The sequence below is a fragment of the Lepisosteus oculatus genome, chromosome 15 (genome assembly GCF_040954835.1).
Source record: "Lepisosteus oculatus isolate fLepOcu1 chromosome 15, fLepOcu1.hap2, whole genome shotgun sequence".
Taxonomy (NCBI): domain Eukaryota; kingdom Metazoa; phylum Chordata; class Actinopteri; order Semionotiformes; family Lepisosteidae; genus Lepisosteus; species Lepisosteus oculatus.
In genome coordinates, this window is record NC_090710.1 from 29,271,838 (window position 1) to 29,293,033 (window position 21,196).

At 37.7% G+C, this 21,196-nt stretch overlaps 1 protein-coding gene across 4 annotated transcripts in view; it reads left to right on the forward strand.

Moving 5' to 3' along the window:
* LOC102694899 (cilia- and flagella-associated protein 47-like) overlaps positions 1 to 21,196 on the forward strand; it is a 208,134-nt gene that overhangs the window by 14,144 nt on the left and 172,794 nt on the right. For all 4 annotated transcript variants that reach the window (XR_011181613.1, XR_011181614.1, XM_069178726.1 and 1 more), the window contains exons 15-26: positions 101 to 345; positions 1,349 to 1,479; positions 2,271 to 2,393; positions 2,593 to 2,724; positions 3,353 to 3,430; positions 5,359 to 5,503; positions 6,625 to 6,710; positions 7,725 to 7,893; positions 11,165 to 11,265; positions 12,220 to 12,379; positions 15,623 to 15,821; positions 17,624 to 17,833. Coding sequence is in view for 2 of the 4 variants with exons in the window: in XM_069178726.1 (XP_069034827.1) it covers positions 101 to 345; positions 1,349 to 1,479; positions 2,271 to 2,393; positions 2,593 to 2,724; positions 3,353 to 3,430; positions 5,359 to 5,503; positions 6,625 to 6,710; positions 7,725 to 7,893; positions 11,165 to 11,265; positions 12,220 to 12,379; positions 15,623 to 15,821; positions 17,624 to 17,833 (1,779 nt within the window). In the remaining 2 variants the exon portion in view is untranslated. The remainder of the gene's footprint in view (positions 1 to 100; positions 346 to 1,348; positions 1,480 to 2,270; positions 2,394 to 2,592; positions 2,725 to 3,352; positions 3,431 to 5,358; positions 5,504 to 6,624; positions 6,711 to 7,724; positions 7,894 to 11,164; positions 11,266 to 12,219; positions 12,380 to 15,622; positions 15,822 to 17,623; positions 17,834 to 21,196) is intronic.

The following is a 21,196-nucleotide window of genomic DNA, read 5'->3' on the forward strand; positions in this document are numbered from 1 at the left end:
GTTTATATTTTACCTGTCTTTGTGGGTGAAAAAATAATGTGTAGTATGTCATTGGATACATTGAAAACCTCATACTTTGACTTTTTCAAACATTTTGTAGGTCGATTACCTACACAGTTAACAAGAAGCATACAGGCCACGTTCTGGTTCTGGCCACTGTTATCCCTGTAGCTTTGGAGCTGTCTACCTCGGAGAGAGTTCTGACCCCTACGCACAGCTTCTTGGCCGAGTCTGGATACAGAACCACGGTCACACTACACAACAGAAGAAACCACCTGGCGGAGTTCACCTGGAAGCCTATCATCACTGAACGTGGCATAGCGTTCTCCATTCGACCTGCCACTGGTAAATATCTAACTGGGTCAAATCATATGATCTGGCTGCCAGGATCAGGGGGAGCACTGGAGTGCCAAAGGACTGTGATGTTTTGATATAGGAAAGCATGTTCGCCTGTTACAAGTATCCTGGTAGTCAAATCAATTCTGAAGCTGTTTCATGTTTTGTGTGCCTTCACCTTGCAAATATAAAGTATAGTCAAAGATGTTTTATCTGTGCTTTGTCTGAACCTTTCTCCATCTGACATGTCTCAAACAGAAAAATGGACAAAGGCACTAAAATGAATACAATAAACTAATCAAGGCCAAGCAGTGAGCTTCGCTGGAATGATTGGGTGAATGCTTAAGGTGCAAGTCAAAAAGACCCAATAATATTATAGATGTAGACCCCATTTAGACTGGTTATAAATGATTTAGTTATTGCTTTGTGATACTTCAAGCATACACAGAAAAATGCTGGTCAAATGGTCATTTTTTCACCTTGTCAGTTTGATTGGCAGTAATAGAAAACACAGCTTTCTGAAGGCATGGTACATCTGATGCCGATGTGAATGAGTGGAGTGCAGATCGCCAGCTTGGGGGTGGTCGAATGGGTCAGTTGTTGATTTGGTTTCCTGGCTGATTTAAAACCATTCCCTTGTTTGTGCTGAAGTAACTGTGTAGTTCATGGCTAAGCAATGGGTTTGAAACGGTAAATGTCTTTCACTCATTGCAACACCATTACTTTTTAAATTTCTTTAAACTGCACAGACTAACTAAAAGCAATGCATTTTGTTGCTAAACAACTGTAATAGAAAATATGAGAGATAATTAATGATATTTGCTAGTTTTTTTTGGGGGGGGAGACACTCCCTTATTTTTTTATGGAATAAAATGGACAGATGAATTTAATTCTTTCTGTTTCCATTGAATGGTTCTGTATTTTACAAGTGCCTTGATTTGATTGTCCTTACAGTATGTGTAACGTGCTGCAGGGTATTGTGAGGTGCTAAGACGGTGTTTTGTATGTTCAGGCGCAGTGGAGGCCTACAAGGATTTGGAGTGTGAAGTGGTGTGGCATCCATCATACTTCTCCCCACAGGAGGGCCACTTCGACCTGTGTGTTCACCATGGCAACACCACTAGGCTCAGATGTGTTGCCAAGGTACATCTTCCTGTCTTTTGATATCTTAGCTTTCATCACACTGGCAGTATTTGCTAATGTTTAATGGATAGACAGCTCGCCTGAGTTTTACTTTAATACTGAAAAATGCTGAAGACTGTGAAATACAAGGAAAAAAGACTGCTGTTCGCAATCTGAGATCAATTTTCTCCCAAACTAATATAAACCAGTCATAGATGAAAGTCGTAGCTTTGTCACGTACTGTAAGTCAGGGGCAGGGGATGTAAGCATGGCATACAGTATCTACATTCATTGGTTTGTTCAGCTAGTGAATGATAAGTCATCAGTTTTGGTGTATAATTAATTAGGGGTGTGTAACTTTTTAATTTCTCTACTACTTTAAAAACTCCTTTAAAAAGATTGGAACATTGTAATTTCTGGAACATACAGTACTTCAGTATAATAGGTTATGTTCACCTCAACTGTAAGTTTAATAAACTGTAATGATCTCCTATGATTTACTAGTAACACAGTTTGATAAGCCAAAAATGTTTTTCACACTGCTAAAATAGCACCAGATACTTATGTGAGAATAAAGCGTGTTATTTGTTTATAGTATTATTTGTCTGTGATCTCTACAAAACTTTGGGATCATTATGTTTCATTTGTAATTGTAATTTTAACTAAAGATGATATCATTTGGCAAGTTAATCTTGAATCTCGATACTACAAATTTTTGCAAATGAAAGAACAATGGGACTTGATATCGGAAAAACAAAGCAGTCATTCGTATAATGATGATTTTATTAGATTTCCTGTGTATTTGTCCCTAGATTGGTCGAACAAATGTGCAGTTGACTAAGAAGCACTTAGTATTTGATGGCGTTGCGCTCAATTTCACCACCGTCAAAACAGCTGTTCTTCAAAACACAGGTCAAAACCACGCATATTTTCAGGTAGGCTCTTATGCCATTATATTTTTTAACCCATATTCCCTGCATGTTATTTAAGTAACGTATTGTACATGTAAAGAAATGTGTTGAATAATACGTGAAATGGCTGTTTTTTTTTTAATTTATGACTGAATTCTGAGATGGAGACTTAGAAATCTGCACTTGCAAGGGTGGGAGACATTGCATTGCCTATTTCCATAAGGTCCTGGATGTGTACCCGCTGCCCGGGATGATGGTGACGCCCTCTGAAGGGGTCGTGCCGGTGGGCGGTCAGACCGAACTCCGGGTGCACTTCACCCCTGGCGCAGTCATGAAATTCGACACCAGAGTGGAGGTCAGGGGTTAAACGTCTCACTGATACGCATCCATTCGTGCTTGTTTATTCAAACTGTAGATACGGTATGTAGATTCTTTTGGGGGGGGGGGTAGGAAAACCTGGAATCTCTGTGCTATTGTTATACGTTTTGATCAACATTTAGGGAAAAAAAGGGTAATCTTGCGAAGTTACTGCACTCCCTGGCAATTTGGAAAGGAACACTAGTTTGAAAGTAGCCTTTAACTTAAAATAAGAAAAGAAATGGACTGAACAAATAAGATAATTTGTGTAAATCTTTAAGCTGCCTTTTTACCTATGGAAAGGATAATTAATGCATATAAGGGAGGGCTCAGTTGTACGTAGTTTGTGAAGTATTTATTGAGTTGGAAAGCTCCATTTTCCAGCCCTTTCACTTTTTAAGATTTGAGAAACAGAATAATGTTTAATTTAATTCTTGAATCTTGGATTGAGCAATGAGTTGCACAGTAGTCTTATGGTAGCTTTTTTATACGGTGTCTTTCAAAAAGTCAGCTTTAACTTCACATAATACATCAGTTCTGAATTACTTTAAAACAAGACTGTTTTTTTAAATTTTGTGCCATGATAGCATATATAGTTTTTAAAAACTAAATTACGTTTCCGTTAGATTGCATTACGAAACATGAAGTCTCTGGAATTGAGAATAGGTGGATCCGTGGAACCCCCTGAAGTAGACATAAATGTGGTAAGAATGAACTAAAATGACAAAATATTGTTCATGTTAGTAGTCTGAATTCTAAGAATTGTGTACTGATACACAGCTATAGATTTGATGTTGTATTTTGTCAGTAACAGTGCTTACACAAAACATGAGGAAAACTATTTTATTCTAAGCGAAAAAACACCTAATTTAGAAATTTCAGATAATGAAAAAGCTTTTAATTGAACTATCAAAATTAATGCAATGCAGTGGATTATTTAAAAATATGGGATCTATAGTAGGAGTTTGAGGGGAAGCAACAGTTATGTTGTTTTAGCTGTAGTTCAACAATATTGTCATTTGCTTGCATGCACCAGCTTTACCGTTTTTTTAACTAACATACCAGTTGAAGTAGAAGTTCAGTAGTCTTTACCTTAAAAAATCTCATGGAAAAAGCTGAGTTCTGTGTTTAAATGGGTAACCCATCACTAGGTGTAACTACAGTATATAATGGAAGCTTAATGTGTTGCCCTTCTAATGTGATAGTTTTCACATAAATCACATATTCAGACTGCATCTTCACCTGATTTCTTTCTTTAAGAGCGCACAGTTTGTGCTTACTCTTTTGGGAATATGATCTGGCTCGATTTTTAAAGTGATAGTTGCCTAAAATAAATTTGGCATCTTACAGTTCTTAAAATCACCCATTATGTTTACATCACAGCAAAGGATCGATATATTTTGGTATTTACATGTATTTCTTCTTTTATTATCATTTGAATGATAATTGCTCTGTCAGAGAAAATACTGAAATGCTACACAATTTTTTTCATATTTAAAAATATTCTGAAATGAATTGAACCAAAAACCTAATTTGTGCATAGATTCTTCTTTGTTTTATGCACCTAAAATCTAAAGCCTTAAGGTCTTGGAGAAGTCTTTCAAACATATTTTTACGCGTTTTTTAAAAGTTATTTTCAGTGCATGTTTAAGTGCGTATTGAGGTGTTGACGGGATCTGAAATTTATACCTGCACATCTTCCTTTACAGGCATTGTGTAACTTACAGTTTAGTAGGCTGTTTGTTTTGGGTTCTGAATATTGTGAGAAACAATGTTTGTGAAAAGGGTCCCCACAGGTAGAATAGTTGAAAAGGCTTTAAAAAAGAGGTGTCGTGTCTGTTTCTGTAATTCACCCACATGTATACACTTCTCTCTTCTATACTGGCCTAAGCTGTACACTTGTCCACTGAACTGCGTCTGCTTTGAGACACACTTCAGTGCACGATTGTTTCTGTGTAGAAGAGCCATTCCTTTGAGACTAGTCAAAAGGCCACGTGTTCCCTTAAATCCCTGCCTCATCCAAGCTTATGAAAAGTGTATAAAGAATGTAGTACTACCCATGAAAAAGACACAGAAGGTTGATGAAAGGACATAATGACCTGTAAAGTTATAAAGGACATACAGTATAACTTTATCTGCCTTGTTCTCAGAAAGATAAGATGCAGAGAACTGCATGGCTGAAGAATGTTTTTAAGAGTGGCACATGCGATGTGAGAGAATAGTCTCTAAATTACCCATAATGACCCATAAAATAAGCAATATCACAGATGCTCTGAACAGGAGAAAACTGAAAACGCAAAGTGCCCAAGCAAGGAAGATGAGTTTCAATTTCAGATACATTCCCGGAGGTTCCAAAGCATCTTGAGATTGTAGATGACATTGCTTCCTGTCACACAGCTGTGAGATATGTTCTCAGAAACTCATTTTGCTGGCATTGCAAATAAGAAGTAAAAAACAACTGAGAATCAGTTTCATAGAATACTAACTTCGAAATCAAGTGCTGTATCAGAGCAACAAGAACAGGGATAGACCATTTTCTTCTCAGCCTCCAATTCTGTAACAAGCCTCTTTTGAAATGGTAGGACTGTTAATTCTGTAGCTTCTAACCGTTTGCTTTTATTGTACTTTGCAGAAGAGTTTCAACTTCCATGGGGTCCATTCCGGCTCTACACACGCAATTCCATTCGGCCTTCGGAACAAATCCTCCAACAGAGCAAGAGTGGAGTTTGATTTCTCAAAGTACCCAGACTTTGCAATAAAGTTCGGCAATTGTCCCGGTAAAGCTGTATATTTGTAGTTCAATTTCTTCACAGAATGTTCTCTGCAGTGTCCTGAGAATAATATTTTTTTTTTACAAAAAAGTAAGATTCCAGAAGTTTGTCTGTCATTCACAGAAGTGTCAAGAGGGAAATAAGTTTGCATATTCCGTTTTCTGACACCACGGAGAACATGTTTTGTAAAGATTAAAACTCTGTGGCAGAACTGCCTAGCTGGGGGGATACATACATCATTGAATGTAGGAATATATATTTAATGTTAGCATAGAATAATAGTAAGATACAGTATGAAAGTGAGGTCTACATTATTTTCATGGTTTGTTTCCTAAGGGTGACATTCAGCGATTGATGCAATTGATTAAGGATAATCTATATCAAACTATATCAAACTTTAACTAGAATGTTGTTTATTTATTTATTGTACAAATCAAGCGATTTCTGTGAATGTATTTACAGCTAGTTTTGAAACATACAATGCAAAGTTTTTTTTCGAAAACAGATGTCTTTTAGACTCCAATAACCAACTTGTGATTCCCAACAGTAAGGCACCTTACAGTCTTAAAAATCATTTCATACCCTGAGTATGAAATATAGTATTTGTATATACAATACTGTATTTACAGATATTTAAATTAGTACTTTTACTGAGATAAAGAATTTATATTGGATGTGTCTAGATAGTACGCAAATATGGTTTATAAAATATAAAAAATATAATTTAAATTGCTGAGCATGGTGAAGCATGATGTCTTTTTCTATAGTGATCTACAGTTACAGAAGTTTTCACATTTTGGCTTTTGGATTTATTTCAGTAAATGGGCATTATTATTATTATGCAAAGGAACAGGTAACGGGTTTATTCCATGCTGAAAAGAAAAGAAAGGAAAAGCAATGTTTCATCTGTGGAGCCTTCTTCTCCTTATTTTTATTTTTACTATTAATGAACTGGAACCTGGGAAAGTGATATTGGATCTTGTTGCCTTGAGACAAAAACGAAACAGTGAAAACATTTTCCTTATGTTCTCCAATTTAGAGTTCTTCACTTTTCACCCTATGTGGTTTTGATGGCTGATGTCACATTTTTGAGACTGAGTAAAACTAACATGCTCTTGTACATACAGGAAGAAATGAACAGCCTCATCTGTATTCAGTAGAGATTGAAGGGAATAAAGTGGTGGATTGCTTTCTGATCTTTTCACCCAAAGAGGTAAGATATGATTTTTTATTTCTATATGTATTTCTTAGTAATAAGAGGTCCATTTGAAATAAGCGAATTTAAAAACATACTCATTTGTACTGGTGCTTTGGCGGGTATGCGAGAGAATAAAATATTAATATGTATTTATTTTTTGGATATGACAGAATAAGTGGGTTACCTTTTCTTGACATTCAGTAGATTGTGCTGTGACGTTTCCCATTTAAAATGATTGAGACAGATCTTTTTTTGAAAGAACACACCTTATCTGAAAGAAATACTCTGTACAATCGCTGTGCATGTGCAGCACACAAAATAATGATCTTCTGAGTGATGCAAAGATGCTACCAACTTTTCATGTAACTTTTTTAAAATCAGCATAAAAAGTAAAAATGAACTGAAACCTAAGATTAATATTGTTTATGCTGTTGTTGTGCATTTCATATAAGAGTATATATTTTCTAAAGGTATTAATGTTTCTAGAATTTAGTGGTTTGTAGCAACATATTTGCATTTTCCATATGGGAATGACAAAAATATGAGCTATTGTGGGTGAAATGCACTTATGCCGCAGGCAATAGTTGGCAGGCTGCCTGTTTCAAAATTATTACTTCAGATAGTTGTTATATTTTGCTTCTACAATAAATGATTGAGAATGACAAACTGTATTTTTTTCTGCATGATATTTTTCACTGATGAAAGGTTTCATCTTTAAAAGAGACAAACTTGTAATGCTTAAAATGTTGCTCTGAGATTAAAAAAATCTTTATTGCCTTTATTAAAAATCTTTCTCCCTTCAAGAACATGGCAATATACGTTTTCCAAATTCACTGCTCTTAAATACCATCTTCAGTTTTAATGCCCATCTCATGACAAAAATATCGATGTTAATTATTAATGTTAATTACTTATCTTGAACTATTTTTCATAAAAAGATACAAATGTATTCGTATGTTAAAACTACAAATGAAGGGAAGACTAAGAACAGTTGCATTTTGATTTTTTTCTTGATTCCATAACCTGCAGGTGGCAGCATATGACTTCAATCTGCCTGTTACTCTAAACAGCACAGGAGCTCCCTCTCCACCACCCAGTTCTATTCCAAAAACCCCATCGCTCCTTGAGAAGCACATAGTCACTCCTCGGCCACAGACAGTGGATGTGGCTACTCCTTCTCGCAGAGTGCAGGCAACTGGTGAGCTTCCTAAGAAATTAATAATCCGCAGAGATTTCTTCCTTAAGACCTATAATTCTACAATGGGTTTCCCCCTATAGGACTGAAGGTTTCAAAGAAATCGTATAGGATTTGGTAAATCAGCATAGTTAAATATGTAAACCATTTAATATACTTCAAATAAAATTAATGATTACAACCTAGAGATTATTAGTTTTTTCCTTATAGGAATTTAATCTAATTTCAGAGTTACAGGGGGAGTGGGATAGTGTTCTATAGTCAGAGTTATAGTGGGTAAGTCTCTGGACTCATGAGAGGTGGTGGATTGATGTCCCTGCTGCAGACTCTGCTGTTGAACCCTGGCTAAGGCATTATTCCCCATTGGCTCTAGTCCATCTAGCTCTAGGAGTGAGGGCCAGCATTGCTGAAGTGGACCTGAGAGTCATGTGCTCTCCAGTCCACTCAATGGTGACCATCTAGACCATGATAAGACCTGGCCTGATTAGCAACTGTGGCTCCAGTACAGAGATTCACAGCTAATAAAAAAGGGGTCAAAATGAATATTCTAACTGTTCTCGATAGAATATGCTGGATTTGCCCGTTCTGAATTGTTTTGAATAGTTTTGAATTGGCATTGTACTGTGTATACTGAGGCAAGGACTGAATCATATTTAAAATGCTTCAAAAGAGTGGCTGGTTATCGGCTGCAGAATTACCCCGGCAATCTTCATGCTTTACATGGAATGAAACCAAAAATTCCTGATTTTGTTTTCAGATGCATTAAAAATGTAAAATAAAATCAGTAAGCCCATTTCTTGTAGTCTTTAATGTGAATGTGTTAATTTAAAATAGCTTCAGTGTTTTTTTAGTGATATTATCACCAATAGGAAAGGGTTAAAGTCTAAAGAGCTAAATACGAAGCAAGGTCGTTTTCAGAAGAAAAGAAAAAGAAATACCGGAATCACTGTCAAGGAAAGTATATACATCTTTACAGAGAAAAAAAAATAGCTTGAATAATCTGAGACTGTCTGAGACGTTAATTGATCATTCTAGTCATATGATATGGCCACTAATTACAGTATGTGACTAAGAAAAAGCCAGCTCTGTCTGGAGAAAGCCATAACATAATCAGGTGGGTAATGGCAGTTTGAAACTTGAAATAGGGCCCATAGTGTGATGACAGAAACTTGGTTGATTTAAGCTGAAAACCTCCAGCTGGAACTTTACCCAGTGAACAGCTGACAGTGAATCATCAGTTTTAAGAAATGCCAAAATTCAGCAGTTCATGTGCCAAAAGCAAATAGAATTTACACTTTGTGCTGTGACAAGGAGTGAAAATGTGAACTCCCAACAGTTTGTTTGCAGATATTCATACTAACCACCTTCACGGGATGCAGCACTTTTTTGTACTAGCTTGTTTAGCTGGTGCTTTTAAAAACAACTTATATTTGCATGCATTCAGTAGCTACAGTAGCTAGTTATTTTACTAGTGTAATTTGAAGTACAGTTCTTTGCACTTGTTCAGGGATGCAACAGCAATATCTCAAGAGGGATTTGAACCACCGTCATTTCAGTTCATCCCAGAACACTACAGAAACCCTAACCACTGGCTCACACCGTTGCCACACTGTGTCAGTGTGGCGGAGCTAGTGCGGGCACGGTGACGTCATCGCCCTCCCTGCGTGTAGCAGGGACCTCAGCCGCCTGGGCTGGGGGGGGGTCTCCTTTAACTCATGCAGCTGGCTCCCTGTTGCGTTATGCCAGAGACCCGGGTCCGCGCCCCAGGTGGGACGAACGGGCGGGGGGAGCGGCGGAGGGCACGAGCCCGCGCGGAACCACGACGGTCACATTGGTAATAGACCGGAAAGTTGCAAACCACTCCTTATCCCATGGAGTGACAGAGCGGTGTGTCCGCTATGAAGTTTCTTCTTATCTTTGTGTTGCTCAACTAGTCTGGCTTCTTCACTTCCTTAAAAACACTTTCAAAGATAATCTTGGATCCCAGACAGGCATGGGAGTATTTTAAATATTTTGAATGGCAATATTTTAAGGAAGAAATATATGGACCATACTGCAAATTGGTGTTTATCTCTGGCCAGTTTTTGCAAATGCATACAATAAATACATTTCTCAAAATCTGTCCGCAAACATAGTTTTTGCATAGATAATAATAATAATAATAATAATTGCTTACACTTATATAGCGCTTTTTCTGGACACTCCACTCAAAGCGCTTTACAGGTAATGGGGACTCCCTTCCACCACCACCACCAATGTGCAGCCCCACCTGGATGATGCGACGGCAGCCATAGTGCGCCAGAACGCTCCCCACACACCAGCTCTCAGTGGGGAGGAGAGCAGAGTAATGAAGCCAATTCATAGAGGGGGATTATTAGGAGGCCATGATTGATAAAGGCCGATGGGGAAATTTGGCCAGGATCCCAGGGTACACCCCTACTCTTTTCGAGAAACACCCTGGGATTTTTAATGACCACAGAGAGTCAGGACCTCAGTTTTACGTCTCATCCGAAGGACGGCGCCTGTTTACAGTATAGTGTCCCCGTCACTACACTGGGGCATTAGGACCCACATGAGCCGCAGGGTGAGCGCCCCCTGTTGGCCCCACTTACACCTCTTCCAGCAGCAACTTTAGTTTTTCCCCAGAGGTCTCCCATCCAGGTACTGACCAGGCTCACACCTTCTGAGCTTCAGTGGGTTGCCAGTTTTGAGTTGCAGGGTGTTATGGCTGCTGGCTAGATCTCTCCTGCAAAAACTAAACAGGAAACTAAACAAAACACTAACTAAATATATTTCATATTTTCAGACAGCATGAGGCTTTGTCTATAAGAAAAACAAGAATATATTGATAAATTAATCATTTTTTGCCAGATTGTTCTGAAAAAATATTAACTCCAGATGTTTGATGGTTTTGTGATACAGTACATCTTGTCAGACAGAGCATATTTTATAAACATCTGTGAAAACAGACTTTAGAACAGACATAGTCAGTTTGCGTTCTTTGCTATCCATTGTAGATATTGCTATTGCCAGCTCCTTAATTACTTAGCTGATAATCACCAGTTTTAATACAGCAATTTAGAAGGAGTTAGAGCAGATTGGAAGGGCTTCAAATTGAGTAGCCCTGCTGTAGGACTTTTGAGTCCAACATTTTATTATACAAAAGCTTAATACAAATGTGGATCATGGACTTGCTAAATAAAGTGTTCAACACAAAATATTTTACAGGCATTTTGTGTTTCATTTCTTAGTGTGTGATGTGTTTGTGTTGTAGCTTTGAGACGACTTCTGGAAATGTCTAAATCCAGTCTGGAGTTTGAGATCCCTTCAGCGCTAAGCAGCCTTGAAAGTACATCAGGAGACATAAATTCTCAGGTAAGAAGCACTGGAGCAAAAGAAGGAAAAACTTGCTGTGTTCCCAGTGTTATATATTGTACTTCGATGCATTATTCCACAGAGCCTGCTGCTGTACTGTATGTTTGTATAAATTTGGCTAATTTTAAGGTTTATCTGTATTGCAGAAAAGAAATAAAGGCACACATAAAGATGTCAAACTCCACAAAGATTGTATTTATACAGCCTTTCATGAGTCAAAGGAGAAAATAGTTCCATCATCTATCTCAATATAATCTCTTTTCAGTTAAATAATACTTGGCACTTTCTAAATGCTTTAAGCCTGGGTAGTGAAGACAATTTTAGAGCAATTATTTATCATGTTTATGTCTTGCCATTCCTTAAGCGCTGATTTAAAAAGAAAAAAAGAAATTATGTTTCAAATGTCACTCCTTTGTGAAAGTCGTAGAGGCGGAACATTTTTAAAGAAGCTTTATTTAAATGAACACAGTGATGATTATAGCAGACAAAGCCTTTCTTCCTTCATAACATTGCCAAGTTCTGCCTGTTTTTAGGTCTCTTCAAATTTTCTATAAATTAATTTCCATATTGGCATTCCAAGAGTATTATAATTGTTCATGAACTACAGTACACCCATTCAGGCTTGACTCAAATATTGTGTACAGTATGTACACAATTACTGAATAATTCTATCACAAGAGGGAGAATATCACAAAAAACAATATACAGTATGCAGTACATTAAGAGTAGCAGAATTGTTTGTACCAGTCAACCTCTCTAAATGGGTCTGGATAATTATGAAATACTGTATATCCTATGCAAGTACGGTTAATGTTTTATTTTAGCCATTTAACATTATAGCAAAAAGAGGCATGAACTGCACAGAGCTAATATTTAAATTATTTTAATTCTTTGTTATGTTTGTTGTATTTGTCTTTTTTTTTTTTTTTTACAATTTTGCAAAAACTTTTTTAGACATTGGAACTTAAAAACATCTCCCAGGAAGATCTGAAGTGGAAATTTGATATGAGCACAGTGGCTGAAGAAATCAATAAAGGTGTTTTCAACCTCTCTCTGGAAACTGGGACTCTGAAGCCCAACCAGTCTGTGTCCATCACCGTGAGCTTTTCACCAGGTAGACTAACTAACTAATTATCCATCTCAGCCGAGCTTGTTTCAGACCACCTATGAAAACTTGTAAGAGCTGGAAGGCAGATGTTTCAGGGTGTTAGGCCCTTCTAAGAAAACTACACGACTCTGGTAAATCAGGCTGGAAGTTTCTTTTTTGTAATAAAAACATGAGGACAGACAGCTCTCCTCTCGCTCACATTTCCAAGAACAGCAACAGGCTTTTATTTTCTGAGCTGAGCAAAAACATCAGTACAAAAACATGCATTTTTAGATTTGGTCAGTTACAGCGTGTTGCTATATAAGGTGCAAACAAGGTCAGAAAGTTAGGCAGTTAGATTAGCCTAACCCTAGGCAATTAACCCAGACTCCTGATTAGAAAGACTACTTTTCCCTTTAATGCTTCTAAATCAAGCGTACTGTAGGACTGGTGAGTTACACTGCCCCTTGAAAGACCGTGGAGAAATTTTGTTCGGCTGGGGATACGCAAACCAGTAAAACAGTTCTTGAGGGCCTAATTCTTAATTCATTAAAAGCATGAGTTTCTTCAGGAGTGTCCTGTTAACACTTCAGAAATTGGTATTTAATTATAAGATATAAGATAAGATCACTTTATTGGCCATACACAATTTCTTGTATTAGGAATTTGTCTTTTCGCATACCCCAACTTGCTCTCCATGAGACACACAGACAGGGAGAGAAGTTTGGGGTCAGAGCGCAGGGTCAGCCATTTATACAGCGCCCCTGCAGCAGTTGGGGCTAAGGGCCTTGCTCAGGGGCCCATTGGAGTAGGATTCCTCTGCCGGCCGCGGGATTCGAACGGGCGACCTTCCAGCCACAGAGGCAGATCCTTAGCCACAGAGCAATCGCACTGCCTCTATCATTATATCATTATAAATAAGTATTGGTAACCTGGTCATTGTTTGAAATCTGAGCACCTATTAATAATTAAAAGCCTGCAGCCATATCACCCTGCAACTCACAACTGGCAGCCCACTCAACAGGTGTGAGCCTGGCCATAGAGATAGGGGCCGGTAGGCGGTGCTCACCCTGCGGTCTGTGTGGGTCCTAATGCCCCAGTATAGTAACGGGGACACTATGCTGTGAAAAGGCGCCGTTTTTCAGATGAGACATAAAACCAAGGTCCGGATACCCTATGGTCATTAAAAATTCCAGGGGGTTTTCTCGAAAAAGGTAGGGGTGTTACTTTGGCCAGTTTTGTGGCCAAATTTTCACATTGGCCTTTATCAATCATGGCGTCCCAATAATCCCCTTCATCCCTCTGTTCTCCTCCCCACTGAGAGCTGGTGTGTGGTGAGTATATTGGTGCGCTATGGCTGCATCGCATCATCCAGGTGGGGCTGCACACTGGTGGTGGTGGAGGGAGTCCCCATTACCTGTAAAGAGCTTTGAGTGGAGTATCCAGAAAAGCGCTATATATTGTAAGTGTAAGGAAAAGTACAGCTTCCTGGACTAGCTTTGACCAAAATTAATCTACATTAATCTAAAAATCCTGATTTCACTTGCTAATAGGTTTTTAACAAGTGACAAGATGTGCAAATTTGTGTTAACAACATAATTAAATTTAAGCTTCTTAAGATGTCTAAGCTGATTTCCAAAACAGTCGTTCTCCTTTGAAAAATAATAAAAACATTTGCCATACTGCTAAAAAGTCATCATTATTTTCAATTATTCCTATATAAACATGTATTGTATTTAGCACTTGGTAATAGCTCAAACAATTTTAAAAAATCAATTTTGCCTTAATCAGTTTTAAGATAATTGCTTTAAATCAAACAGTAGGTTTTCACAGATAATTCTACAGTATGTGGTAATATTATCACTGTCTTGAAATTTTGTTTCTTTCATCTTCATAGCACTTGTTTACATCAGTACCTAGGCCAGTAGTGGGATACCCTTTAGACAGGGGCAGATCATCTTTGTGGTGGTACTTACTGTAAGTCATTCATTGCATAATGCAAATACAGAGAAGAACACAATTTTTGTTATAAAGTAAGTAGTATAGTACTTTTTCAGCATTCTCATGCCTTTTCTTAACATTTCCACCAAAATGCAAAAATAGCAAAACAAAATAGCAAATATATCATATCATAATGCTATAGGGTTTGGTCATCATGGTAAAGCGCTGCATTGGGACGGGTAGGCTCTTAATGTTGTTTGCACATACATTCCGTGACTGCAAGCAAACACCCCACTGTATGTACTGTAAATATCTACTGTAAGTTAAGCACATGATGATAAGCTGTATGACAGCAGTCTTTTTTATATAGATGTTCAAGTAGGATGTTGACATCCAAAGGCTGCAAAGGAACAAGTAAAGTTTTTATTCCATGTAGAAAAAAAAAGAGACACATCGTTGCTAGAACACCCGAAGACACCCAAAGAAGGCTCCACAGCCGAAATGTTGTGTTTCTTTTCTTCTCTTTTCTTCTTCTATTTTTTGGTTTGGAATTAAACTTTACTTATCCGTCAGTGCACCCTGACGTACAGTAGCTTCACTCTCAAACCTCTTCTGACATGAAAACATTCTAGCAGGATCTTGCAGGTCTTCATACTGCTTGTGTAACTAGCTTTCTTGCAAGATGAGAATGTTGATACTCTGCTTACCAGCTTTGAGTCTCATTGAATATCTGATGAGTTTGGACAACATGTGGCAGCTACTGTAGGACTCCAAGGCCAATGACCACATTCTTATCCGGATTTTATGAGCTGGAGTGGAACTGAAATCTGAAATGTGTCAGCATCCTTGTGCGAATCCAGTGTCCCAGACACACAGTACATCTTGTGATACTTCCAGTGCCGGCCACACCTGATACAAGTAATTGACTTGCGCAGCAGATCCCCTGTTCATCAACCCTATTGATGACAAATGTTAATCAGCATAATTAGATTACAGTACCTGTGAATATTTTAACACATTTTAACACGTCTTAACATTTAAAATTGAATTATGCAAACTACGCCTTTTGGTTCCTTAGTGTCCGTATATGCGTTCTGATATACCCTAAATTTAGCGGTGCATAATGGTAAATATAATCTGTGTAACTACTATATTTACCTGGGTAACTGCTTTTTTTATCTGCTTGTAAATATACTGCAGACCATGCAATGTTTCTTCTCTCATTCCTCTCTATCTGCTGGTTAAAAATAACTCTGTACAAGTAGAATATTGGAAGATTCTGAAATGCACACACATTGAATTATATTTTATTTGTTCTCTGTAATTTAGCCATACCAGGACAGCACAGAGCAGACGTACCCATCTTTTTGAATGATGATGACATCCATCCCTACACCTTGCTCTCACTCGCTGGTACCGTGAAGAAGCCTAGGATCAACTTTGTGCCTCCATGTCTCAGTTTAACTCCAGTTCCTTTGGACACTGAAGCAACAGCTACTGTCTCCATTATTCCCACAGACTACCACAGGTAATATTCCGATCTTTGAGATGAAAGTGCTAAAACCTATTGAGTGAATCATAGCTTTATGACTTGGCTTGGTAGAACCGTGGGCTGCTAGGCTGTAGATCTGCAGACACAGGTAACATTAGTTGCTCTGGATTTAGAAAAACTGCATGTATTGTAAAGCCATGTCCGTTACCACCAGAGATATGACAGCAATTTGCTTCTCAGCACTCTTAGGTGCTTGCTAATTACTACAGCTAAATTGAACACAAGACCATATCTATTACCAAGGACTGTACTAGAAGAGAGAGGATTTGACTTGCCACTTACAGTACTTTTAAGTATGACTTTTTTTGGCTTAACTTTTTTTTATGAGGTATAAATAACCTTTTTATGTGCTAAATATTTAAAAAGGCCTTTTTAAAAACTTAAAACAGGAAGATATTTTTTTTGTACTTGAGGCACTGGTAATTCTAATGCAGCCTGGAGGGGAAAGAAATTAATCAATGACATTTTGCTCCGTCTAATTTTGTGTTTGTGTGTGATAATGATGGATATGGTTTGAAGTGTAATTTTATTTTTGTGAAGTTAATAAAATGCAAACACATTCATCCTTTTGCCAAGATGCACAATATAGCAAAACACTTTCCACCATGTTGGTATTAATATTAATACTGAATTAATGGATAACAGCTGCTGGCAGACATTTGATGTGGGAACTGGCACAATAATGTTGCAGTCTGTAAGCAAGATTTCTGTTTCTTGCATGACATTTTCTCATCCTGGTGCCCAGAATTATTAAAAGCCCATCAGGGGAATTATAAGTAATTTGCAGGAGACTTTAGTTTTTCCCTTGTTTATCAGCCATTGAAGGGACAGAGAAATAAACACAATTAGTACTTGATGGACTCCTTGGAAACGGTGCATGTTACAAAGCCAAAAACTTCTGTTTCTCAAGAATTCTGAAACAATTGCTGTTTTATCACAGCAATTGCCCTTTTGTGAATTAAGTGCTGTTTCTAGTTTTAAACTAGAGATCATTGGGTTTTTCCTATGGCTAGAATTAAAATTCATGATTAACTTTAAAATGGAAAATAATTATCAAAGCTTCAATTCTTTTCCTTACTAATTGCAGAGATACTGTGCTTTGCAATCTCTCATGGGACTCCTCCTCTGAACATTTAAATTTATCATTGTGAGCAGTTGCTGCAGAGGAGGTATCCTTAATACTATAGAATGTCCCTCTTACAGTTTTGTAATATGCAATATGCAACAAAAGTTTGTGTTTTCACTGCTTCTTAACATAATCGCTCTGTTCCCTACTCAGGCAGTTGTGTTTCCTTCACAGAACAGGGGTGTAAACTATAGTAAAGAACCACTCAGAATTTAAGGAAAATGTGTGCTGTGTAGAACATTATATTTTGTTTTAAAGAGGCTTTACTTAAAAAGGTGAAAAGATTAGTACCTGAAGATACAAATCTCATTTTGCTATTACTTTACACTGAAGCACATACCTTTCCATTTAGTAGGGAATTACCAAGTTATTAAATGAAAGACTGTTAAAAAAACCTAATATGCCATAAAATGCCATAAAGAAAGGTCTTAATGTAATAATTCCATCCAAGTCACACACCAAGGTTCATTATTACCGTAGGTGAATTACCTGTAGTTCAGTATGTGATAAATGCAAATTAATATCAGTGTAGGTTATTAAAAGGACACTCATAACTAAGTCTTGACAGACTGAAGTGGACAGATTCTAAGAGGGAAAGTGCTGTTGCATCAGATCATACAAATCCCTGATTTACACGTTTTCTGCTTTTCAGGGATTTCTCAATTCAGGTGGATATCGCAGAGATTGAGCAGGAGGATGGCAGCAGGACGAAGCCTTTTTCAGTGCACTTTCTTCAAGGCCAGGACTTCTCCGTTTTGCCCGGAAGACGAAATGAAGTTCTAGCCTGCCGCATCAGCTTCAAGTCCTCCAGGCCGGCGGCCTTCATCTCAGACGTCATCTTCATGGATGATGACGGCAATAGGTACCGTTAAATAGATTAAAACTTGAAAGGTTTTCAGGATAATTTCTAATAGGTAATGACAGGTAAGTAAGTTTGATGCATTTTAGGGGACATGTCGTGTATGAGTCGCGTTTCAGCCCACTTAGGTATAGAGCAGGGGTCGGAAAACTTTTTAGAGCAAGGGCCACTAAATCATTTTTGCTAACCTTGCTGGGCCATCTCAGTGAAATCCTCTAGGAACCATCAGGTAGATTTGTGTGCTTGCTTCTCAGCAACTAAACGGCCAAAATATCCGGGCTTAATTTGGACACAGCCATGCGTAAACACGAATGAGGCTGAACATCAGAGAGCCTGGATCTGATTCTTGACTTTGTATTCTTTATCCACGAGAATGTCTGTTCACATACGTACAGTATGTGCTACCATACATGGTGATGAAGCCACGTGCCAATGTTTAAATAGCTCCGGTAGCAAATTTTCTCTTGAACAGTTTTTGCTGCCCCTGAAGCAAGTTTTCCAACTGTTCTGATTTTTCCCTCCGTCCGTCTCCTGTGTATTCCGAAAACGTAGCCTGATGTTTTGTCTCGTAATGCCTTTTTATGTTGTGTTCTTTGATCACACCGATTGTTTAATGACAGATAAGACACGTTACTTTTGTGTCCCTTGGAAAGAAAAGGTACTCTTCTGACTATTTGTCGTTAAATTTTTGACCCACTGCATCGATCTTTCTTTTTTTCGACATGGCAGGAATAACTTACAGTTAGCGTCATGTTAGATATAACTTAGAACCGTTTGAAATCATTACCTGCTTTCAAACAAGATAGCATACACTAGACATCATTTGCGTGACTGAGCCAATCACAGTAGGCAACAAAAATCCAAATGAATTAACGGTAGGAATCAGCTGTAGCACAGGCGTATGTAACCTAGGCTAAAGCTGACGTCTGAAAGGCTAAAAGTAAAATGCATCGTGCAATAGGTGTTGTTCTGCAATTGACCGTTAGTGCTGAGAGAGAGGAGCGGGCGGAAGGTTTCCAATATCTGATGCAAAAAGTAACCCTCGAGATTTAAACAGTAGTGAGCTGCTGACCACTCGCAAAAGTTCAGCGGGCCGGATTTGGCTGCTGGCCACAGTTTGCTGACCCCTGGTCTTGAGGCGGAGCAGTGGCTCTGTGGCTAAGGATTTGCGCATGTGGCTGGAAGGTTGCTGGTTCAAATCCCATGGTTAACAGAGGAATCCTACTCCGGTGGGCCCCTGAGCAAGGCCCTTCACCCCAACTGCTCCAGGGGCGCCGTATAAATGGCTGACCCTGCGCTCTGACCCCAGGCTTCTCTCCCTGTCTGTGTGTCTCATGGAGAGCAAGCTGGGGTATGCGAAAAGATAAATTCCTAATGCAAGAAATTGTATATGGCCAATAAAGTCTTATCTTTTTGAGCCGGAGTGGTGGCTCTGTGGCTAAGGATCTGTGCCTGTTGCTGGAAGGTTGCTGGTTCAAATCCCGCAAGTTGGGGTATGTGAAAAGATGAATTCCTAATGCAAGAAATTGTATATGGCTGATAAAGTGATGTTATGTTATGTCAGGAAAACTAAAAATGGACATGAAAGTACCATTGTAGCATTTAAATTCCATTGCTCACTGCCCTCTGCCATCAGGAAAAGTTTCCACCATGTGTCCAGTACAGTGAAAGGATGCTCTGGGATCTTGTAGAAATGAGTCTCTTCAATAATCCAATAATCCCACCTCCATGTGCTGCCTTCTCAGTTTTCTGATCTGACTCCTGTTTTAGGATTTTCTGAAAATATACCGAGAAACTGAGAATCCCCATTCAGATACATTTTCTCGGTTCAAATTCTGAAAATCATGTCACATGTGCCTAGTACTTTAAACCGTAACACTATAACTGATTTATCTGTTGCAGTTATATCTATAGTTTTATCAGTTTATTATAAACTGATATATATAGGACACCATTTTTTCATTTATTAATTGAAAACATAATAACTGTCAACGCTGGTATTAGCAATGTTGTATATCCATTGAGTGGAGGAACTTGTGTTTGTGTAGCCAAGGTCAATGCAGAATTCACTTATTATATTTAATTCGATTATTTAGATGTGTTGTGGAATTTTTCAGTGTCTGCTACTCAGTATTAGAAATGTCAGTTCATGTTTACTTCATTCATGCTGTTGACCAAAATGGCTGAAGTAAATTGAAAGTGAAATATTTATCTTCCCAGCATGTCGTCTCCTTTACTTTAAGTACAGTACTCCTAGAAAAAGGGTATTTAAAGGGCAAAGTTCTTTTAAATCAAACAAATCATAATAATTGTGTTTATTTAACATAAAATAATCATATGCCTTAAAATAATTTTGCAGTGTCACTCTACAAAACACGCATTGATGTACAGTATCATGCCCATAGCTGCATCTTTTTTTAGTTTCAGTTTTAGGCTATGAACAACACAGTGCAAAACATCCTGAATTTCATCTCCAAATATACTAAGGTGGAATCTTGTTAGATGCCAAATGCATGCATTGTGGCTGATGCTTTTCAATATTAAAATGTACAGTATAACCATTCATAATGTAGTATAGTAATTCATTATTTACCTAAAGATGACTATAGGCTTGATCAGATCTGCCTTTTTTACTTTCCTTCAGTGTATTTTTAAACAAGATTTAGTGATTTCGTACTGACTCTTACCTTATTCTTGTTGAATTGACAAAAATCACATGATCCCAAAATAGGATCACATGAAAGATAAATTATCCACAAGTCAGCTCATACTCACATTAAATGATATACTGTATATACCTGAGAGGCATGCATTCGAAAGAGTCCAAATGCACTAAATATTTTATCTAGAGTTTGAGATAATCTGATTCAAAAAAGGCTTGGCAAAATATGCTCACGTGCCAACTCTGGTCTTTGAGAAATACTGTATGTTGAAATGGCTATACATTTCTACATTTCAATCTTAATTTCTTTTAACGAAGGTAAGGAAATAAAATGGTTTAATTCTGAATTTGAGAGACTCATTATAATTAAGCCACTTCTGAGTATTTGTGTTATTTGTTAAATGCTCATGATGGATATGCTGTAGGATTTTAATTTTGTCTGCTAAATTTATTTTTGTGCAAGGAAATTAAAAGTCCATGAAATGCACCTTTTGACGCAATATTTACTCCGTGCATCACAATATTTACTCCATGAGATGAGCTCTGAAAAGAAACTTTGATTTAGTGAATGAGATGTTGACTTTGTGTTTTACATAAAAATGTAAAAGATTGGATTTTGTTTTTTTTAAACCTGTCTTGGATAGACAGTTTCCCACTTTTATATTGAAGAATATACAGAGTATCATGAGTACAGATGTATTTTA